The sequence below is a fragment of the Oculina patagonica genome, chromosome 10 (assembly GCF_052425735.1).
Source record: "Oculina patagonica isolate OP01 chromosome 10, crgOcupat, whole genome shotgun sequence".
Taxonomy (NCBI): Eukaryota; Metazoa; Cnidaria; class Anthozoa; order Scleractinia; family Oculinidae; genus Oculina; species Oculina patagonica.
Genome location: NC_135767.1, coordinates 7,508,302 through 7,530,410, shown reverse-complemented (window position 1 = coordinate 7,530,410; position 22,109 = coordinate 7,508,302). Strand labels below are relative to the sequence as shown.

Here is a 22,109-nt window from a genome sequence, read left to right as displayed (position 1 = left end):
ATTTCTGTTTGTTTACATGACATGACGCTTATTTTCTTACTTCACTGTCAAAATTTGGCAGTTGTTATATTAATATCACAGTTATATATATCATTAATTGGTGTTCTTTTCATAATTTTATCTATACACAAATTTTATTTAATCGGTTTTCATAAAGACTTGGTATCTTTTCCGATCATAATATATTCGTTATTGTTCTGTTGCGAATATATTCGGGGAATACAGAATTATATTAAATTACCCCCAAAATTCCGAAAATAAGACCTAATCTTATATTTGCTCGACGTCCTTTCCAAGGAGCTTAATTGGGGGGGGGGGGGGGGGGCCTAATAAACAGGGGATGGGAGTTTATTTTCGGATGCAACAATGAATTTGTGTTTCCAAAATTTTTGGATTTCTAGGTTGACAAGATACTGTGTCTTGAATTTTTTGTGGGCATACAAGAATACCGCACGGTTAAACTCTGTAACTGCATAACGTTGTGACCGGTTCAAAACAAGTCCTACCTATACATGTACGCTAAACAAGCATTCAGGTCTCTAAACATACTGTCACGACGTAGAATGCTTTACAAGCTTTACACCTAGGACCTTATAATCGGAAAAAATACGCTTTCTTTAGCAGCTATAACTTAATACACGCCCATGGTCTCATATTCGGGAAGGGTTATTTTTGGAAGGGTTTTTTGTCTGAGATTTGGTGGGCGGGGGTGGGGCCAATTTTTGAATTTTACGGTATATCTTTAACATATATTTTATAATCATTTCTCCTCCTACGGTAACTAAATCTCAAACAGTACGTTTTCTTTTGTTCACTGTAATTGATTTAAGGACGTTGGCTTTTGCTCCTTGCCGGCCTCTCTTAGTTACGAAAATTACTCGTAGAACAAGATATAATAATTTCCTTACTACATGAAATTTTCGCAACATCACATAAACGCGTTTTTCTCGAGATATTTTGAAAATCGCAAAAATTAAATTTTGATTACGCGAACAAGAAATGTGCCCTATTTAAGAAAGGGAACGATAAATCAGTTTCCCAAATTCGCAAAAAATTAAGTGTCGCGAAATATTGCTCTTCTAAAATTGTGACATTTTCTTGTAATAAGATAGAAATTATAGAGCCTCAGTCAGCTACAGTGATATTGCAGTCTTACTGTCGTAGTTAAACCTGTTTCCATGCTCCCAGAAGCGCGAGTCCATGCTTCGTGTAAAACACTCGGACGTATTTCCCAGGTGATAAATGCAATGTTCCTTTAACAAAGTCTCGACGTGGATGCCAAGCAGGCCTGCGGTCAGAATACCAGCGGTCTCCAGTATGGACGCAAGCGTAACGATGAATATGATGTGCTGTGAGAAGTACCTTCTCGTGATGGTGTGGTACGAGTTGGAGAAAATCATCCCACAAGCCGTGCCCTGGATAAAACACAACAGCCAAACGATCCACACTGCGGGAACAAGTCGAAACCACGTCGCCAGTACCAGAAAAATAGTCTCAGCGAGCGGGAAAAACGCGAGGATTGGGGACGCGGTGAAGAAGAACCCTGGAGCGATCGCGCGGAGCATGGAGATGAAAGTTCGTCCGAGGAACTCCCCAACCATGGTGCTCAGAACGTAATGCTCAAAATGGCCCCGAGGAACAAATTCAGGGCCCACTCCCTCGCCTTCAAACACCAACGTGGTCAAAATGGCCGAAAGAATGATATACTCGGCGAAGTAAACCAAAAAAAACATCAACATGTGATGGAAGGAATTCCACACAGACGCAAGCCTTTCCTTCCAGCGAGGAGTTAAACGACAGTCCATTTCAAACTTGCGGCGCTCTAGGCGGGTGAAGGACCCCTTGATCTGCGAATTGCGGAAGAGGCGAAGATTTCCTCGGGAAATGGCGTATACAAGAAGAAATATCGGCGGCCATATTGCTGACACAAGTACCGCTGTTCTTGGGTCTACCGTCGCCCAGACTGTTAACCCTGTTAAAATAACAAATTCGAGAATTAGAAAAAATTCCGCAGCATACAAAATGACAATTTTTACAGTTTTCAAATAAATTTTACAAGCTAAATTCAAATCTTTCACTTGGATGTTACATTTCATACTAGACTGTAAAACAGTCGTTTTGCCCGTTTTGACATTGGCTCCAGACCTCTCGTTCTTGTTCGAAGACCGAGCGCGTTCGAAAAAGATACGACTGTTTTGCAGTCTAATTTCATACACATATTTCATAAAACTTCTTCACCATACATATTTTTCGAAGAATGTTCGTTATTCAATAAACCATGGCAATTCTACTTCCCAATAAAAATTATAGGCTCTTTTCAAGATAGCAGAGACGAAAAAAGCATCAGAAAAGCTAACAAGAGAAGACCACTTATTTTAGGACTACTAAAATTGCATTTTATTATCAAGTTTTTTACTGTTAGAAGATTGATTAGCGGACAAACTCCCCGCACGAGGATACAAGAACGGTGAAGCAAAAGCTTTTCCAGTATTATCCGCGAAAAACCTCGGCCGGTGATATCGGGTTGTCAATTTGTCAAAAAGGTGCGCATGCATTAGACCAGGAGCCCATTGAGTGATTTTTATTTGAGGGACGATTGATGTATTTTAAGCAGGGTAACTATTTTTCAACTATAAAAAATGCACAAAATTTATCAGGGCTGATATCTTAGTACGAGAGGTTTTTGAACTATTGAGAGGACTTGTGTAAAGGAGAAAAAGTTTTGCTCAAAATCGAGCCTTAATTAATGCAAGGACGCATTGCGGACCTATTTTTATTGCACGCTTGGTAGAAATTTCCGCATTTAAACAGGAACGTTTTGCGGTTTGAGAATATTGAGCATACAGTACTGTGGGCTTTCTTTCCTTTAAAAACAAACTACAAAAACATAGAACTGATGTTCAAATTCTTTAAAACGTCAAATCTAGAAGGAGACGATATAATATATTGTCGCTTTAAACCTAAAAACTGTATTTAACTGTCAAAATACATCTTGAACCACAAGAGTCATTTAATGAGGCCTCTTGAACAAAAATCTGTGCCGATATTTTTAGATCATTGTTTTAAATGTAGCACGCAAGTTTTTCGATTCTGTTATTCATTCTAAGTTGGGGTTAAAATTATTTGGCAATAAACTTAACCGCGTCCAAACTTTACTTGTTGTTTATTTTTATTAACGGGTCTATGTCACGGATTTCATCCAAATTTAGACATACGAAAATGGCCACCAAATTGAGTGAAATTAACCACTTGAAACAGTAAAGGAACATTTCAATAACACAGCAAATACAAAAGAAGGTACAGATGGACAAAAATTCAAGAGGATTAAACGGATTGCGATATGTGTCTTTGAAAAACTTTTAGGCTGAACAGTTTTCAAAGTTAACCTCGTTTGCTTGTAGTAGCTTTTAATTATAACGCCAAAGAGACAGATTTGTTTGTTATGATCTATGGTTTTGTCATTTAGATCCATAAAGGAAATTTCATCGCTAACATAAAGTTTCATAGTGAATGTGTTTCAAAAATTGATGAAATAGACTAAACTTAGCTGTGACACAGTCCCTTTAAGTTGTAATTAGTTTGTGTAGCCGGCAGCCTCCTGCTTCTAGAATATTTACAAACAGGAAAAAATCGAAAATTTGCACAGCGGAAAACAGTGGGGGCTTTGATGTTAGTACACAAAGCTACAAGCTGCAACACAAACAATATGATTTATAGAAATATTAGCTCAAGAATGCAAGGAAAATGTAATACATTACTGAAAAAATGTTTCAGAAGGTTATAACGGTATTTAGCCTTTGTATTGATGTCATACTATAGATAATGATCAATTTCAGCATTTAAAGTGTCATAGCTCAAATTGATGTTTTACGCTAGAGGTGTTTACATCATGGCAAGGGAGGTAAATACCTCTCCCCCCTAAAAATATCTTTACGAATAAAAGTTTTCTGGTGACCTACCTACATACGAAACAGCTCCTAACACTCCGCCAACTGCAGTACCGACTATAAACGAGCACAAGGCAACTTCTTCTAACTCTTTCGCGGCTTGTATAAGAAGGCTCACTTCTCCAATGCCTGTACCAACAGAAACTAAACAAATCCCGGCGAAACGGCCTCCTAGGTGTGGGATAAAAACTGCGCATAGCTGTCCGACTAACACAAAACCGGAGGCGAGGAAAATACGCGCTACGTGTGAAACTTGTTGGAAACACAGCGACACAATCTTCAGAACGCACGATGGAGCTGTAAGCGAAATTATCACCAACCCTGTCGCTTTATCTGTGCCGGCTAACACATCTTCCGCTGCACAAACCAATGTTATGAACGGAGCTATAAGGGCAACTCCTAGAATAAAGAAAACCAGCGAGCATTTCGGCGTAGTTTCCTCTCTAGGCCAAGAATGGAAGTGCGTCTCGTCGGTATCTGAAGCAGAACTGCTAAAGTCCAAATCTTCCTCGCTTGTTTCCGACATCATTTTTTCGTCTGTTCGCGTAAAAACAGCTCACGTTGCTTTTGTTTGTTTAAAACCCTTGCCCACCTCGGCTACAAATGGTGCGAACATACTCGCCGAAACTGATACACGGAATAAAGGGAATATTGACCGCGCTTTCTTGCGTGTTGGCTGAATATTTAAAGGATATTTGCATTACACGGTAAAATGTCGAGTGTCTATGCCCTAGAGACTTTAAACTGTATTGAAAAGTACTGACGCGTAAAATGCCCACTGCTTCGCATTGGTCGCTCGAGAAGAAAAGAAAAAAACAAAGAACCGTTACCAACTCAACGCGGGTACGTCAAAATTTTATAAGCTCGACTGCACTTCCGAAGACAGGAATAAAATTCCTTTTTGATTGCTTCAATGTCTTCGCCGGCTGCAAAAAGTGTGGTTTACTGAAATGTTGCCTTATTTGTGAGAATTCTATTGACCACAACGTAGCATATCGGCCTGGTTACAATACAAAAATATTTGTTTACCTTAATTCCATATTCCGTTCCATTTTTCACAAGAGAGAAGCTGGGGAAAGTTTTTTTGCGACTAAAGAAAAATGCTTTTAGAATTCAGTAAAGTTTTTTAAAATCTTAAAGGACTTAGTACATCGATATTAAGGCGCAATTGCATAAAAAAGGCATTATGAGAAAATTGTGAACTGTAAACAAAAGACATATAAACGATTTAAGGGCTCACCAAATTGAAGGAAATTTAGAATTCGCTAAAAGCTTGCAAAAGTCGCCAGGTTTAAATTTCGCGCGGGAAATTTTTTTCGCGCCCTACAGTAATTACTTTTCATTCAATGAAAAGTCTAACGGTTAGACTTGCGCAAATCTTGTTATATGGCAAGGAATAGCAAAATTAATGAAATGAAAGGTGGTTGTAGCTGTGTTTGAAAGAGAGGGGAGATTATCCTCTTGGCTCCGCGCTTAATATTGTGTAGTATTATATTTGTTGTAACATCAACATTTACCATCATTAAACATCAATTAAAGTCATAAGCCATCAACCCCTATCATAAGAGTGATATCTCAGGGTCGGCGACCGGCCAGGGCTTTTAGGTTTACGGTTTACAGGGGGATTTTAAGTAGGGTAAACAGTATTTTTACACTAAAATTGGGCCTTTATGGGTATGAAGGATACAGTGTTTTCCAAGTGTTGGTATTTTGATCTATTTTGAATGACTGTTTGAGGGGAAATTTTTGGGTATACTGCGTACATGTTTTTCAGGTATCTTGGTATTCCACTTACCTCTCTGGCCGACCCGATGTCTAGCGTTGGGGAATAGCGTATGCCTAATGATTTGTTAATGATGGCTACTGATGTTGAATCATCTGTTGAATGATTTCTACTGAATATTGATAGTACTGCAAATGGTTCATAGGTTCTATAACGGTTATATCACAACAAATGAAACTTATTTTTTTTATTAAGCCAAAGCTGGGATTTTTTATCTACCGGTATACGAAATATTACAAGATATTTGGAAACTGTTTCGAATGAGATATTAGAACTTTAAAGAGGAATTGCCGGAAAGAGTATTTAGACGATTTTACGAGATATTTGTGTCTTTTGATATAGTCAAGAGAGATTAATATTTATCAGTATACAGTAGCCCGGTAACTCGAACTCGGGGAAATAAAAACAGTTCGGTTGCGGGGTTTTGGTTCGGGGTCGTTGATGCTGGGTGGGTTCTCGGGAATGGGCTGTTCGGGCGGGGTGCGGTCCGGTTCGCGTGAGTTCCGGGGTTCTACTGTATTTATATATCACCCGCACTTCCTAACGTTTCGTTAGTTTTAGTTTTGCTGTGTTTTGTTGTAAAGTGAGGATGTATCTCTATTCATAATGATGGCGTAATGATCTCTAATAACCGCCAAAAGGCGCCTATAACTATATGTGTGGTATATAGAATTTATTATGTACTTCTTCTCTATGTAATTTGGCGTATAGGACTAGTATTAACAACTGAATTTTGTCCACCACCATCTTGGAGGGGATCGTCGCAACAATGGACCCTGATCACAGGCTGTTTGACCGATGGCATCTTTAACCTAGTGACGAAATTGGCGCTCGTCCATGGATAGGATACACCTAGGGACTGTAATACAGTTGAACCTAGTCCAGTCCCTGAACTCCCTCTTCTGCGCGCCCTTGGTAGGGGTTGAACCCAGGCGAGAGAGGAGAGAGTTCCAGAATAACTTGCATGATGTGCATGCTCAGAATGAACCAATCAGAAAGGGCGAGGAGTGTGGCGTTACTTGCTTGGGACGCGCGCACTAGGGTTGAAATTGCTCGCTCAAATTCAACTACGCGACCAAGCGCGCGAATAAATACAAGAAATTATTAAACTGTGCAAAATTGCATCCAAACCCAATTCAATGAACAGGTACAAAATACCAGGAAAAGTTGAAGGATGGCAATTTGTGTATTTGGCCGTTATCTTTTAGTATATACTATGGCAAGCTAGATTTTTTTAAGTTATTCCCAGTAATCCTGCTTTGGTACACGGTCGCGTAGTTGAACTCGTCATCTCTGCGCGACGCGTTTTCAAAAGTGCTGCCAACTCTGCCAAATATGGTATTTCCCCGATATGGGGGAAAAACTGGCGCATGCGCATTCAAGTTATCCTGGAATACGTCACTAGAATGACAATGGCGAAAGGCGAGCTTCCAGCGCCTTGTAAAGCTTCCAGCGTCCTCCAGCACCTCCAGCGCCTTCCAGCGTCGTCCAGGTTGGGGGGTTGAAATTGGGGCCAATCACCCCCCAACCCCCCCCTCCCCCCCAAAAACACGGGTGCTTTCCAGCCAACAGCTCCCACAATAATCCGAAATATTGTGTGGAGCTGGCACTTAAAGGTTGCTTTTGCACCTTCTTGGCCTAGGCAGAAGACGACAGGGTCTGCCATTGCCTAGTGAGACCTCTTGCCTGGGTCTATGCAATGATGTTGAATAGGCTTCCACTGCTTTGGGGCCGTTTCTCAAAGGTCCCGAAAAGAAATCGCACCCGAAAAGCCATAGCAAAATTTCAAACCTTATAGTTGAGGCCGCATTTGGGGGTCCGAGTATCCCATTAATTTTTGGCCTAAATATCCAATATCCCATTAATTTCTACGAATTCCCATTAGTTCTATATCCAACAATCTCTTTTCTTAATATCCCGTATCCCTATAATTTTTCTTTGAAATATCCCGTATCCCTATAATTTTCTCCCCAAATATCCCGTTTCCCTAAAACCCCTAATGGGGCCTCATAATTACAGAGCTGTTTAATTCCATAACATTTTTCATATGGACAGAGGTTTCCTTCATAAGTTTCAGGCCTATACACTTCTCTGTTTTTAAAATACAGGTAATATAAAATGGCTTTACGGGCCCGAAAAGTTTTTGGGGGGCTTTCGAGAAACCGGCCCTGGTGTGATATGGTTGTTCGCATGCGCAAGGTACTCGCCATATCACGGAGTTTCGTAGTGTGTGCCTCATGATGATTTTGTAGTTCTGTATCAAGACATTTCGCTGTAAGCAACCAACTTTGGTTGAGCTGAAGAGTATCGTTTGTTACACAAGCGACTTCGTAATAAAGGAGTTCTTTCTATCAGAGTTCTACTTTATAACGGACACTTTCCAGCTCCTTGCGGAAGAGATGAAGATTTCTTCGGTAAATGACGTATACAAGGAGAAATATCGGCGGCCATATTGCTGACACAAGTATCGCTGTCCGTGGATCTACACTTGCCCAGACTGTCAATCCTGTTAAAATAACAAATTTGTAAATAAAAAAATATGTCGCAAGTACATAAATATATCAATTTTCAACCAAATTTCCGTCTAAATATTTTGGATATTACATTTCATATACATATTTCATATTTTTCCATCATAAAAATTGTTCGAAGGATGTTTGTCACTGGTTGACATTTCCATTACATGTTTCATTCAACTCTAGAACTAAAAGCTATAACCTAAATACCCGAAATGAAACATATCGTTGTAAAAGTATAGATAAAAACGACAACATTTTGCAATAAAGAAACGCTGCTCCACAAAACGTTCGACAAAACTATTCATCAAGACACCAAGTTGGAGTACCGGTAATTGAGATGTTACCAGAACGAATAAAAACAGAAAAGACAATTTGACTTTCATTGTTGCAAAATGAATTACCTTTAGCATAAACTCGAAAATAAACCGTATCGTCTTATAAACTAACTCGAAACTGACCAATAATGAAACCACAGGCAGCCCAAGCTAACGATAAGAGCCACAGTACTCTTAAGACTCAATTTATAAGGATTTGCATGGGAATGAAACAGTTTTCTTTTACGACATAGAAATTCGAACGTTTTATAAATAAAATTGACTTACACTGTTGCAGTTTCGTGTTCTTTCTTGTTTGCCAGCTCCTCGAGCCAATTTGAAGCGATTTGGACGAGTTATTGCTTTGCGAAATTTTGAACACGTGTACTTTATTAAATATTCCCAAGGCTGGAAACTATTTTCGACAGCATCTCACTCGAAGCGAAATATCTTCCGTGAAATTGGTCAAATCGCTACAGAATTTCCAGCACCGTAATCTCCGGTAATTTCTCTTTCCTATCGTTGTCCATTTAGTTCCGAGTGCCCCAGTGAAGCGTAGAAAATTCTTCCAAAGTGCGAGTTTTGCTTTTCTTGTTATGCGCGGCCCATCAAACCACACACAAAATGGCGTCAGGTCGACAAAATCGACTTCAGCGGTGGGGGGCATGGAGTTATTGTTACTTACTCCAAAATACGCTGTGAGACCCGGAGAGGGCGATTTTCTACCGGAAATAAAAACCGGTGTTTAAGGAATCACGTGCCGGTGATTTTCTATTTCCTGTAGAAAAGCGCCCTCTCCGGGTTCCACAGCGTATTTAAGAGTTAATGACAATATCGCCATGTCCTCCGCCACTGAGGTCGATTTTGTCGACCTGACGCCATTTTGTGTGTGGTTTGATGGGCCGCGCATAACAAGAAAAGCAAAACTCGCACTTTGGAAGAATTTTCTACGCTTCACTGGGGCACTCGGAACTAAATGGACAACGATAGGAAAGAGAAATTACCGGAGATTACGGTGCTGGAAATTCTGTAGCGATTTGACCAATTTCACGGAAGATATTTCGCTTCGAGTGAGATGCTGTCGAAAATAGTTTCCAGCCTTGGGAATATTTAATAAAGTACACGTGTTCAAAATTTCGCAAAGATAACTCGTCCAAATCGTTCAAATTGGCTCGAGGAGCTGGCAAACAAGAAAGAACACGAAACTGCAACAGTGTAAGTCAATTTTATTCATAAAATTTCGAATTTTTATATCGTAAAGAAAACTGTTTCATTCCCATACAAATCCTTATAAATTGAGTCTTAGGGTACTGTGGCTCTTATCGTTAGCTTGGGCTGCCTGTGATGAAACAGGCCTTTTTCATGAGAAGTCCGCTCGCCCTTAAAAACCAGTTCAGTTTTTAGTAAAGCCATGATTGTGAAGTAGCCTAAAATCTCTCGATTATTGCTGAAAATCTTTAGGACAATTCTCTGCATTTACTTGTTCTTGATGTATCTAAGTTGAAGGCGAGTCTATTTTGATAATAGTAACTGATGTTACTTGAAATCGTCCGTTACAAACTAAATATATAATACGGCGTCCAGTAATTTTTGTTTTTTTCTTAATTCATTAATTATTTTTTTCTTGTTACTGTAAAATAGTGAGGGGGGGGGGGGAGGGGGTAATGCCCCTAGCCCCTCTTCCTTCGCGATCCCTATTCTTGTATCTTACCTACCCTAATCTTATGAAAATATCCGAATATTTTTATTTTGCTAATTTTAGTTCTCATTTTGTAGACACCGCAAAAGTGACAATGTTTTTACAGTTAATGAAACAGAAATATATATATAGCATACTCTACAGCATTCTCAAAAACTAGAATTTTATAGATCTTTTAAGAATGAATATGCCACTTCCAGTAAACTAGGAGAATTTCTGATAGGAGAACATTAACTAAATTACGTATAAGTGACCATAAGCTAATGATCGAACTGGGCAGATATAACAATACGCCCACAGATAATAGGCTTTGTCCAGTCTGTGATTGTAATAAAAACCGAAGATGAAATTCATTGTCTCTTTTATTGTCCCAAATATGCAACAATAAGAGATAACTTTTACAAGAAAATACAACCTACCAACCAAAATGTCAGCCGGCTGGCTACCAGTGCCTGACTTGATTTTAGAATTAATGAATTCTTCCGATTATTTTGTGATCATGCATGCAATTAATTAAATTTATATCATCTTGTTTTGGTTCACGTAACAAAATACTATCAATGTAATAAATTTTATATTTGTCCATTTTATTATTATTATTATTTTTTATTATTATTACTTAATAAGTTGTACGCTTTTGCAATATTGTAACAAATTTACAGTCATGCAAATAAAGCTTGTTGTTGTATCTTACCTACATACGAAACAGTCCCTAACAGTCCGCCAACTGCAGTACCGACTAAAAACGAGCACAAGGCAACTTCTTTCAATTCTTTCGCGACTTGTATAAGTAGGCTGACTTCTCCAATGCCTGTACCAACAGAAACCAAACAAATCCCGGCGAAACGGCCTCCTAGGTGTGGAATAAAAACTGTGCACAACTGTCCGACCATCACAAAGCCATAAGCAAGGAATATACGAGCGACGTGTGGAACTTGCTTGATCTTCAGAACGCACGATGGGGCTGTAAGCGAAATGATCACCAACCCTGTCGCTATATTTGTGCCAGCTAACACATCTTCAAATGCACAATTAAACGAATGTTATGAAAGGAGCTATGAGGGCAACTCCAAGTATAAAGAAAACCAGCGAGCATTTTGGCGTTGAGTCTTCTCTAGGCCAAGAATGGAAGTGTGTCTCGTCGGTATCCGAAGCAGAACTGCTGAACTCCAAATCTTCTTTGCTTGATTTGGACGTCATTTTTGCGTCTGTTGGCGTAAAAACAGCTCACGTTGCTTTTGTTTGTTTTATACCTTTGTCCACCTCGGCTAGAAATGGTGGAAACATGCTTGCCGAAACTGATACAAAGGAATAAATGCAAATATCATAAAATGTTGACCGCGCTTTCATGCGTGGTCGGTGAATAATTGTCGGGTATTGGCATCCCGAACCCACGCATGCATTGGTTGCCCGAGAAGAATTGAAAATCACGTTGCTAGCTCAACGTCAAAACTTTATAAGCTCGACTGCACTTCCGAAGGCACGGGGAAAAAAGAGTTTTTATCCATTGTGGAAATATCGTCTTTGTTTATTCGGTTTATCGGCGAGCCGTCAAAAGTGTGGTTTACTGAATTGTCATCTCTTCTTGAGAATTCTACTGACGACCGCAACATAGCATATCGTTTATTTTATATTGTTTATTTTAATTTCATTTTCCGTTCCATTTTTCACAAGAGAGAAGCAGGGATAAGCTCTTTTCGAGTCAAGATAAGGAGGTGTTCATAATTTATGTAGAGGCGGGTATGTCGATTTTTAGGGGGGGGGCATGATTTTTTCCTGTTAGGTTTTAGGGGGGCTATCGAAACCAATATGAATGAAGGTATGGGGCGGGGGGGGGGGGGCATAAAAAAATGCCATAAACAGGGACCCACGATTTTTGGATCGAGACGTTGCACAGCATGAAAATGGAGATTTATGGAAAATTAAAGGTGGCTTATATCTCCTTAAAGTTTGTTATCCAACTTTAAGCTGTAAATTAAATTTTGTTAAAGGCCGTTAAACCCCCAGTCGGCATTTAAGGAACTTTAAGCCAAATTAAAGTTGGCTTAAAATTTTTAGTCTCTTTAAACAATCTTTAAACATGAGTGAAAAGCTGGCTTAAAGGTCAGCTTTAAAAAATGTAAAGTCAGCGTATAGCTGAATAAATTCCAAATTTACACCAGCTTTATTTGAGCTTTACACCACGGTAAAGTTATGTTTTCATGCTGTGTTGGAGAAGCTCATAAATGATTTGTTGGGGAATGGCCAGTTATAAAGCAGTGGTTTGATGAATATGAAAATAAACAAGTTCTCTCCTTTATCAAACCCGAGCTTTTCTATCAAAACCGCTAACTGCTTTATAACTGGCTGTACAGCATGTATATACCACATTAAAAATGGCCCTGGTTGAAAAAACTGAACCAATTTTAACTCTGATGAAGGTAACAGAGCAGGTAACAGAGAGTTACCGAAAATTCAGTTTTATACGTTTTTTACCACCTTTTTTAAACCGATTTTAAGATCAGATACAAACCAAATTTTTATTAGTATTTTAGAAAGCTTAAATCTATTTGTACTGTATGATGTTCAATAGCACACTGTGTGTGTATCTTCGCGTGAAATATTATACTGGAATCAGTGATGCCTCAATAAACCAAATGGCCATTTTAGCTGGTTTAAAAGACTGCAGTGAATGTAAGCTGTATCCTTTTATTCATGCTTATCAGTTTGATAACTTTAAGTTTTTTTATTCTTAATAAACTAATAATTAGAAGGGCGAGAGTTGTTGTTAAGTACCCATTTCTCTTCAAAATGACACATAAAGATATTTGCCAAAACAGGACCTAAAGGAGAGCCCATTGCCACACCATCAACTTGGTCGTAGTATTGGTCATTAAATATGAAATTGCTTTTCTTTGTGGCAAACTCAAGCAGAACTTTCAACACTGAACGGGGCACCGTTGGTGGATCGGGGAGGGCATATAACTTGTCAAGACAAATTAGTATTGTTTCATCAAGTGGAACGTTTGTAAACAAAGAATTAACATCGAACGAGCACATCATTTCATTATTATGGTTGTACGTCTTGGCCCAGTCTGCAAAACTAAAAAAGTCTTTGTATTGATCTTCACAAGTCTGGTTGCCCTTTTCGCCCAATTGTTTCCTTTATAAACACTTACAACTACAACTTGGCGTCATATCTTGTGCGCATTCTTCAACCCATCTCCACAAACCAGTTTTGTCTAATCAGGAGTCTAATGGATATCTTGATAAGCACGATGGCGATTATATCGAGTGGACATTTCATTTTGTTGTAAACGAAGTGATAGTACGAGAAGGCGGGGAAATATGTGACGCGGTGTTCACTTCTTGAGTTGAATGAAACGCACAAGGAAAGCGAGCGAGAGAGTTTTCTTTCGAAGATTTTCCTCAGACAATCTCCTCTTAAATCGTCTATTCATGCTGAAAAATTGTGACAACAATTAAGGTTTACGGGAAGATTCGAAGCAATAGCTTTCCTGGAAACTATACGCCTTGTGCAAGTCGAACGAAGCGAGGATTTACATACGGCTCCACGGCTGTCATCGAGACTACCATATTATGCTGAGACGAAATTGCACTCAAAGTCGCTGACGTTTATTGAAGTTTAAAAGGGCAAGATCAAGATTGAAAGGTAAAAAACTTAGCTGAAGTGTTGAGCCTTATTTTACGTCGAACACTGAATGAAATTGTGTCAGTTTTCTGGTCTCCGCTTTTCATCTTCGTTTAGTAAACTTTTCGGGACAATCCTTTTGTTTTGCATAGTCAAATCAACTATGGCATTTTTGTGGTATTTGTGTGGTTTAAAGGAAGGCACTACCGGTTATTTCTTGTATATTAAGCTCGCCAAATTTGCTATAATTTTCTGCCATTTTTCTGATAAAAATTTCACTTCCCGCAGGAAATAGAGGGCTGTGGACAGTCGTCTAAGCTGAGCGGCACTTGCTGCTCTCGTTTTTCATATAAAGTCAAACGTGGGTTTAACAATAGACTGATTTAGCAAGAGAATGGGAACGTCAGTTGACGACGGCGCGCGCATCAAAACTACCCATATATGGGTAGCGCGCGCATAAAACACCCAAATATGGACATTTTTAATGCGCGCGCCGTCGTCAACTGACGTTCCCGTTCTCTTGCCTTATCTTTTAATAAATCCTGTTGGCCAGATAGATGGACACAAATGCAATCAAATAGGTTGAAAGTTCGGATTTTACTGTTTGAACATTCATAAGTTCCTAAAATTTATTACTTAAACGGTCAGTGTAAAACGCACACTACAGACCGGGCGTAAAAAACGGACATATGCTTTTACAACGAGGAACAGAGCGTGTAATTTCACATCAGACGCTTATAGAACAAGGTATACATGTAAGTGTTGGTTGGCCACGTTGGGTTTGCAAAGTTTATCCTAAACGCTTTTGAACAGATGCAGTTGCATATTCGGCAAGGCACGGTAACGAAAAATCGTTAAGATCGTTAAATTTGTAAATTCCGCGATTTTCGCAAATTTTGAAAAATCCGCAGCGCCGCTTTGTTGATGTCTTGTAATTAACATAACAAAGGGTGAAAAATTTGTAAAATTCGCAATTTTCGCAAATTTTGTAAAATCCGCAGCGCCGCTTTGTTGATGCGTTCTTACTAACATAACAAAGGGTGAAAAATGTTAGCGAAAAATCGTTAAAATCGTTAAAATTGTAAAATTAGCAATTTTTGCAAGACCGTAACTAAAAATCGTAAAATTAGCTGTTCACAAATTTGGCTGGATTATAACCTGTCCCAAGTTACATGTATTTTGGTTGCAATTCAAGTGCAATGTTACGAAATTAAATAACGTTGAATGTCCGCTGAGATTGCAACAAAGAAGTTACATAGTTTGGATGGATGGATGGATGGATAATCTTTATTTAAAAACACGGTACATTTCATCAGCTAATAACAAATTACAACATATAATACTTGCTTAATAAATAATCTTATTATAAGCTATACAGGGGGAATTATAAAAAATATAAAAAGTTGCTTTCCACGAATGCCGTGCCCTAGAGTACTTGTTCAATTAGATCTTTAAATTGCCCAAGGGACTCTGCTTGTCTTCCTTAAGATTGCGCCGCTAGTTTCTACTCTTTTAAGTGACCAATGTTAATCGAAATTCAACACCATGACAAACAGGCATTGCAGTTTATATTCTTCCTAATTTGCTCTTATTTTTTTTAAAAAAATTATATCCTCTTGCGGATGTTCATTGGTAAACTTTTGTTTCCATGGCAAAAACGTGCCGACCAACCCGTGAAAAAGGTTATTATGTCCTGCTTTCAAATTATTTTTGACCAGCGTATGTTGATGAGCTGCGATGAGATTTACGTTTTATGTTTTCGTACAAGAATAGAAGAGCCCATGACACTACGTTCCAAAGTGGAAAATTAAAGAGAAGAGTAAATGGTAAAGAAAGAGGTCTAAAGACGTACTGGCTAATAATCTTTGATGATTTTAATGATCAGTAGAATCGGAGAACTTTGCGCCAGTTTAAGGGATGATGTCAAACCTGCTTGCAAGCAGGCGAGCACAGAGGGATGTCTGAAATTCAGGCTAGGGAAAACCGGGATTCAAAAAAATCGTTTAAATCAAGTTAAATCGGTAAAATAACCACAACAGGAGCAGACAACACAGTTATGGAATAAGGTAAGCCATTTTTATTGAGAATCTTTACTTTTAACTACCTCCGTTGATGTCTTGTAGAAAATCCCATACAAACCCTTATAATTCGACGCAATGTTGTTTGTGGCGGGTTCATAGAGTGAGCTTGCATGGGCTGCCTGTGGTGTAATGCTCTGTTAGGTAAGCATTTCATAAACATCCCTCTTAGCTAATTCGTTTAAAATTGCTTGTAACGTTCTGCTAACAACGTTCTGCTAAGTGTTGCCAATTTCAATTTTCTTCAGTAAATTTACTTATGGTTTACCTTTTTTTAATTTAATTCATTCATTTATTTATTGGAACTTATATTTTATTTTATTATTAATCTATATATGTTTGTTCGTAAGTTATAGTACTTGCTATATATGTATATAGTGGTGTTCTTTTTTTTTGTCTTTAGCGTCCTTGCTGGGCCGGTGGAAGGTCTACGTTATTAATGGCATCCTCGCACGCTGCATTTCCTGGAAACAGATGGACGTTTGGTCCGCCGACGTTGTCGTGGGAAACGTCGGCTGCAAGAAAATCCTGCAGCCAATGAACAGTAACTTGCTGGGTAAACATTTGAGCTACATTCTGGTCATTGTTTCCAATCACTGCAAAACTCTTCGGATTCAGGACATTTGGGCGTACACAACAACCAGCGGTCCACAGTGAATTAGGAATAGCTATGCCTTGGGCGATATTATTTGGAGGAAGACTGTTAACTTGTACGTTAACGTTCTGCTGTGGAGGGTTTAACCCTTGAATTCTGGCCAACGATGTGCCGGTTAAAAGATACAAAGTTCCAGGCAGCTGCCCCGGCTGCCACTGGGAGCATGTGTATTCAGCATACCGTCGTATTCTCCTTTCAAACTCGGACCACTGGCCAGTGTTAAACTTTGGCCGCTGCGGGACGCTGTTTGTGTACGTGTAAGTTGAAGTATGGCGCTCCTGATCCTTCGAGTAAGTCCGTGCTGGGACCAAGTGACCTGTATGATAATCATCGCCTTGATTATGGTATATCGCACGGCTTCCTTGTCTCAGGATACCTTAAGAAATAAAAAAAGAAATTAATTTTGAAGCACCTTTTACAAAATTAATATTAATTAGGGGCTGGGGTGGGGCTTACCCCCCATAGAATTTCCGAAAAAATAAAGACTTACCAAGAGAAGAGTCTTTTAAGCCCCCCCCCCTCAAGTCACTAGTCAGCCCCCCCCCAGTTTAAAAAATGCTCCGCCATCCCTGCTACCACTACTTTCACTAACATTAAAGGTTACACGGAGACTTGATCCAGCGAGGATAAAAAAGGCTTCCCTTTTTTGTGTTACATGTACCTGGTATATTATTTTCTAATTGATGTATATGTTTTAGACAAAACTAAAAATTGTTTTGGGTTGGATAACGTTCTTTCGACCGACATGTTTTAGCCATGAGGCAACAAAAATTTATTTGGAGTTTAAAATTAGTGCTATCAGGGATAAGACCTAAAGCGGTTTCCATACATAGATGATTGTCAGTTGAAAGTGTCTGACACGACTGCAGCCATATTGAAAGATTCTGCCAAGACGTTTTTGTTTTTCCGCATTGCCATTCACCGCATGTTGCAGAGGTTACAGTATGATGATCAAACGTGTAAGAAGTGACCGCCCTAAAACATTAACCCGCATGCAGTTGTGTACATGCAAATACGTTACCTGCGGTTGGGCACCATGATGGTGCATTCAAAACTGGATAATGAGTAAAGTCTGCTCTTGCCCGTGTCAAAGTGTAGGCTGAAAATACCGCAATTCCATAATGTTCATCGAACATCGTGGCGTAGTAGGTCTGCTGAGCCTGTTGATTTGGTGTTGGCGGCTGACAGATGTATCTTATATACTGTAAATTTTTTTCGCCAGTGCGCAGATCTACTGGTGGTTGTCCGCCCACAAAAAATTGTGTGTAGCATTGCCGGTTGGGATCATTGAAAACATGCTGAGAAAGTAAAACTCTTCGAATCCCTGTGCCATCTTGGTTGTAGCCTTCTGTCGTGTTGTTCTCAGTGCTGAGTGTACGACCACTGTCACCTAGTTGATAAATAAAATGTAAATTACGTGTCTTAGGAATCGCTCAACACACGCAGTCACCGCTGTGTTCGCTTTTGCGGTCACTCCATTTACTTTATATAGCGTTTTTCAACCAAGTGTCGCAAAACCAAAACTAAAGCAATTACCATGGCCATGGTAACTCGAAGTAAATACTTCGATTCTCAATTGGAAAACCTCTCGGTATAACTTTTATACATTGTATTCAGTCATTTTTTTTTTTTTGCATAACCGTTTTCTCTGTATGTATTTACGTACTTTGTATAAATGTTCAGTCAATTGCACTGTCAATATTTGAAAGATATAAAAAGTTCGCCGAAAAAGATAACAGGAAAAGTAGTTTTTACACTCCAATATTAAAGCGCGCGAAGCTGACCAGCGACCATTGGCAACAGCGATCGCTGGGATCGCTGAGAAATCTACCTTTTATAAAAAAAAATTATACCAAGAATTATTTATCCAAAAGTTGTTCTGACTGAATGGGATTGTATAATGTATATTTCTTGACATTGTGACGTTGATCGTAACCTTACTTTTAATATGCTCAGGCTTATTTAAAAAGAACTCCAATGTTATTAAATCTTTGTAAACTGAATCGCGACCTGACTGAAGTAAGAAAAAAACGCAGGCGCGTAATAAATGCTGAGCTGACTGAACGAAGAACAAATAAAGATTTAAAATTGTTCGCATTTGTACAAGAAATCGAACACTTTAAATTCAAATTTGTCATTGAAGTTTCTGATTTACAAACAAATTTAACTTGTTAAAGAATTACTTCTGCGAAGAATTTATATCGAAGAATTTTCCCCAACTGAATAGGTTGAAAGAAAATGCGATGATGTTGAACTTTTATTGTTCAAAGATTCAAAATATTCGCTCTTATCTGGAATTCTCTAGATGGGAAAATTTGAATGTTTTGTTGTTCCTGAAAATATTCATTTCAGAGCAGTTTGCATTTGCACGATAAAAAGGAATCACGAGCCAAAATTAAGGGAATCTTTAAAAACTGTTATCTTCTATATCACATTTCAAGGCAAACATAAATCTTTAAGAGAAAGCGTTTTCAGAAGGTTTTCAATTACGAAACGAAATGCGAATACAGGATTTAATGTTAAGACCTCTTTTTTAGTAAGAAAACTGCGGGGAAATAATTTTTTATTTTCCAATTCCATCCAAATTTGAAAAGGTCAAGAAATATGGTTTGAAACTTATTATGAATTACAAAATTTGATAACTATACGTTAAGGAAAATTAAGCGACTCCCTAAACTATGTCGGACCACAGAGTCAGCGTACAATCAAGAGAAACCTTTACACAGCAAGAAAAACTTTTAAACTTTTTATTAGAAAAACTTTTAAACTTTTAGATTATAACCTGAAGGCTTAAGGTAAGTGGCATTCGGAATTTTTAAGGAAGTTTATTTCGCAAACTTAGATTAGCTCGCATAAAGAGTATTTTTGACCCCAATTGACCAAAAGTGGAATGTTATTTACATCATCTGAAGGACAGGCTTTTCAAATCGCTTTCTATTTTCCACGTCAGATTTCGCCTCGCTTATTCTTGTCCTTGTAAATAAAATGCAATGATATCGTGTTTTTGTAAAGTCCCTTTCGCGAATTTAAGTATAAAAGAAACCTGATTATTAAAGCAAGCTAATACGAAATTAGGTCTAAAAATGACTGGCAATTGCAATAACAAATGATTACTTGAACGAAATTGAATAAAACGAGTACAATGTTTTGCTTTTACTGCCGCGGTAAAGCTTGATGGAGTTTTTCTATTTCAAGTCAGGATTAAAAATAGGTGGGATTTACAATAAGTGCTTGCATTTTACAAGGTAGAATCTTTCTCTTACCATTCTTGCTTTCCACTGACAATTTTTCAGTCACAGCACTTGTTGCCATCAGTACAATGATGAGTAGAGAGGGAAAACTCTTCACAAGGAATGCTTCCATCTTAGCTCAGGGCAAAAGATTAAAACTGCGCAGACAGACGCGTCTCTAACACACCGCCAAGACAAAATGGGACAAAGTTACGTTGTTGAAAATTTACTGATGAGAACAACTTTGCCGATTGAATAGTCCATCCAATCGTGTGGTAGGGTGATATATCACTTGAGAATATGACAACCTAACCCTCTGAACCTCATTTTTAAGAAATTCAAAATATTTTTGCTAAAGGGGTGGGCGTGGATGGGGAGGTACCGATGTCATTAGAAGCACTTTGGAAGTTTACACCTGTAACAGTTTTCAGACAATATTCAGTTCTGGTTCCTTAACGACGACTATAAGATTCTAATTTTTCACTTCTACTCAGAACATCAAGAGATTTGATCCGAGCCATATTCGACACCTCTATTGGAACTATCAGAATTATGATTGCGATTTAAGGCAAATGAGAAAAAACCTAGACTATATATCTGCCCACTTTATTGACATAAAAGAAACAAAGCAACCACCAAGCCCACATTATAGGCCTCCTAATTAACAGCAGGTTAAATTATATTGGATTTAGGGAACACAGAAGTCCTTTAAGCTATTAGATTTCAAGGGAAAGTGGAATTTCTAAGGAGCTTTTGAGAATGTGAATTTTCATTCGGTTTTCTATCTGCAATATGTCCCTGATAACTCCAAAAGGAAAACGATCTCATTACTTTTTGCGGGCCCAAGAGAGGCCCGCAAACCTAATCTTGACAGTGACCAGCGGATAGCGTTTTACGCGTGCGCGCCACGTTAATAAATAGCGAACAGAAAACGGAAGTTGAAAATTTTGTTCTTCCACTAAGAACGATCGGAATGCGAAAAATGTGTCAATCACGACAGTTTGTCGTAACACCGGAAGAGAAAATCTGTTCTCCAAGAACGATTGTCACATAAGATCTAGGCTTCTGTCACATGGAAGATTGCAAACATTACAATTTGCAGACTTGTTTTACGGGTGTTGCTTTTGCTCTGATTGTATCACGCATAAACCACGGCAAAGCGAATGATTCCAACAACGGTTATTCTCGAGAAATTCGTTATAACACTGACAATATAGCGAGTTTATCGACCGAGGAAAATCACATCTCAATTCACACCGCATGCTCGACTACAGTTCACTAAACTGTCAATCCGACAAAAAACAACTCTGACTGGTTCGCGGTCGGTTAGCGACAATTAAGCGTGATTTATCATTAATCGCGCCACGTTAATAAAAGGCGAGCACAACATAGCGAGTTTACCGACTGAGAAAAATCACATCTCAATTCACACTGCGTGCTCGATTACACTTCCCAAAACTGATGAAAATATGCATTCCTTGCGTGACGCGTTACTCGGGATAATTGTCTTTTGTCCATTTAAGGTGGCCCGCGGGTATTTATGAGGCTGACAGTTCCCTCTTTCAAGCGCGTTTTAAAACGGCAAAACGTGAAGCGATTGCTTAGATTTTTGAGAATCTGAAAAAATAATGTTTAAATTATATAAAATGATAAATTTTATGGCGATCAAACGCGATTTGTTAAAGTTATAAGCGATTTTTGGAAGCCTTCGTTTTTAATAAAATGCGATTTTTTTGAAAATGCCAAGGTGAGTTTTTCTGTAATTACCCCAAAACGCTGCCAAACAGTTGAAGTTTACTCACAACAACTTACAGGAAAATCCACTCCGTAAATTTCCTGAACGAGCGACATCTTTATTTTGCCTTTTAAAACTGTTGTGTTATGCGTCTGACTTGACCGTCGCATAAATTTGATACTTATACTAACCCAGTACCAGCCAGTTTTGAGTCTAATGTCACCTTAATCTTGTGTGTAAAAGTTAAAAAGATCGTGTATATACATCAAATGTTAGCAGTCAATAAAGATGGATGGTTTTCAGCCGAATTTTTAAAAATATCAAACAAATGACGTTATTTAGAATTGCGGAAAATTTGTCGATTTGTTTTTCATTTTTTTAAAGCTGCAGCTAGAACAGGATATTGCAAAGATTTGTGCCGAGTTTCAGCGTGTTCCTATCATACGGTTTGAAGAATTTCGGTCGGAAAGTCAGGTACATTTACTTTCCAAGATTTGGTCGCTTTGTAAACCCCGCAT

General features: G+C 38.6%; 3 protein-coding genes across 4 annotated transcripts in view; all 3 read right to left on the bottom strand.

Moving 5' to 3' along the window:
* Positions 1–1,055: 1,055 nt before the first annotated feature.
* Positions 1,056–4,835, bottom strand: LOC144667475 (uncharacterized). Its single transcript, XM_078528897.1, has 2 exons — positions 3,960–4,835; positions 1,056–1,972 (listed from the first exon to the last, which is right to left on the bottom strand). Exons 1-2 carry the CDS (start codon positions 4,474–4,476, stop codon positions 1,134–1,136), a joined length of 1,356 nt encoding a protein of 451 aa, XP_078385023.1. The 5' UTR covers positions 4,477–4,835; the 3' UTR covers positions 1,056–1,133.
* A 2,489-nt stretch (positions 4,836–7,324) lies between these two features.
* Positions 7,325–22,109, bottom strand: part of LOC144628406 (uncharacterized) — a 44,845-nt gene continuing 30,060 nt past the window's right edge. Inside the window, exons 1-2 of one of the 2 annotated variants that reach the window (XM_078486505.1) lie at positions 10,957–11,562; positions 7,325–8,236 (exon numbers count right to left, since the gene is read on the bottom strand). In XM_078486505.1, the coding sequence (XP_078342631.1) occupies positions 8,082–8,236; positions 10,957–11,155 (354 nt within the window). In that variant the 5' untranslated portion in view covers positions 11,156–11,562 and the 3' untranslated portion in view covers positions 7,325–8,081. Of the gene's footprint in view, positions 8,237–10,956; positions 11,563–22,109 lie in introns of those variants that run through there. The other variant, XM_078486506.1, reaches the window with a different exon arrangement.
* Positions 15,956–20,316, bottom strand: LOC144628225 (uncharacterized). The gene is made up of 3 exons (XM_078486294.1): positions 19,890–20,316; positions 17,648–18,016; positions 15,956–17,002 (listed from the first exon to the last, which is right to left on the bottom strand). Exons 1-3 carry the CDS (start codon positions 19,987–19,989, stop codon positions 16,371–16,373), a joined length of 1,101 nt encoding a protein of 366 aa, XP_078342420.1. The 5' UTR covers positions 19,990–20,316; the 3' UTR covers positions 15,956–16,370.

What these genes read in the sequence shown, in the direction of transcription:
- LOC144628225 (XM_078486294.1), bottom strand. Translation starts at nt 19,989, where the DNA reads ATGGAAGCATTCCTTGTGAAGAGTTTTCCCTCTCTACTCATCATTGTA. An exon ending in GTCAGTGGAAAGCAAGAATG is followed by an intron (nt 18,017 to 19,889) that starts GTAAGAGAAAGA and finishes TTTATCAACTAG; the next exon opens with GTGACAGTGGTCGTACACTC. An exon ending in ATCATGGTGCCCAACCGCAG is followed by an intron (nt 17,003 to 17,647) that starts GTAACGTATTTG and finishes TTATTTCTTAAG; the next exon opens with GTATCCTGAGACAAGGAAGC.
- LOC144667475 (XM_078528897.1), bottom strand. Translation starts at nt 4,476, where the DNA reads ATGATGTCGGAAACAAGCGAGGAAGATTTGGACTTTAGCAGTTCTGCT. An exon ending in AGGAGCTGTTTCGTATGTAG is followed by an intron (nt 1,973 to 3,959) that starts GTAGGTCACCAG and finishes TTATTTTAACAG; the next exon opens with GGTTAACAGTCTGGGCGACG.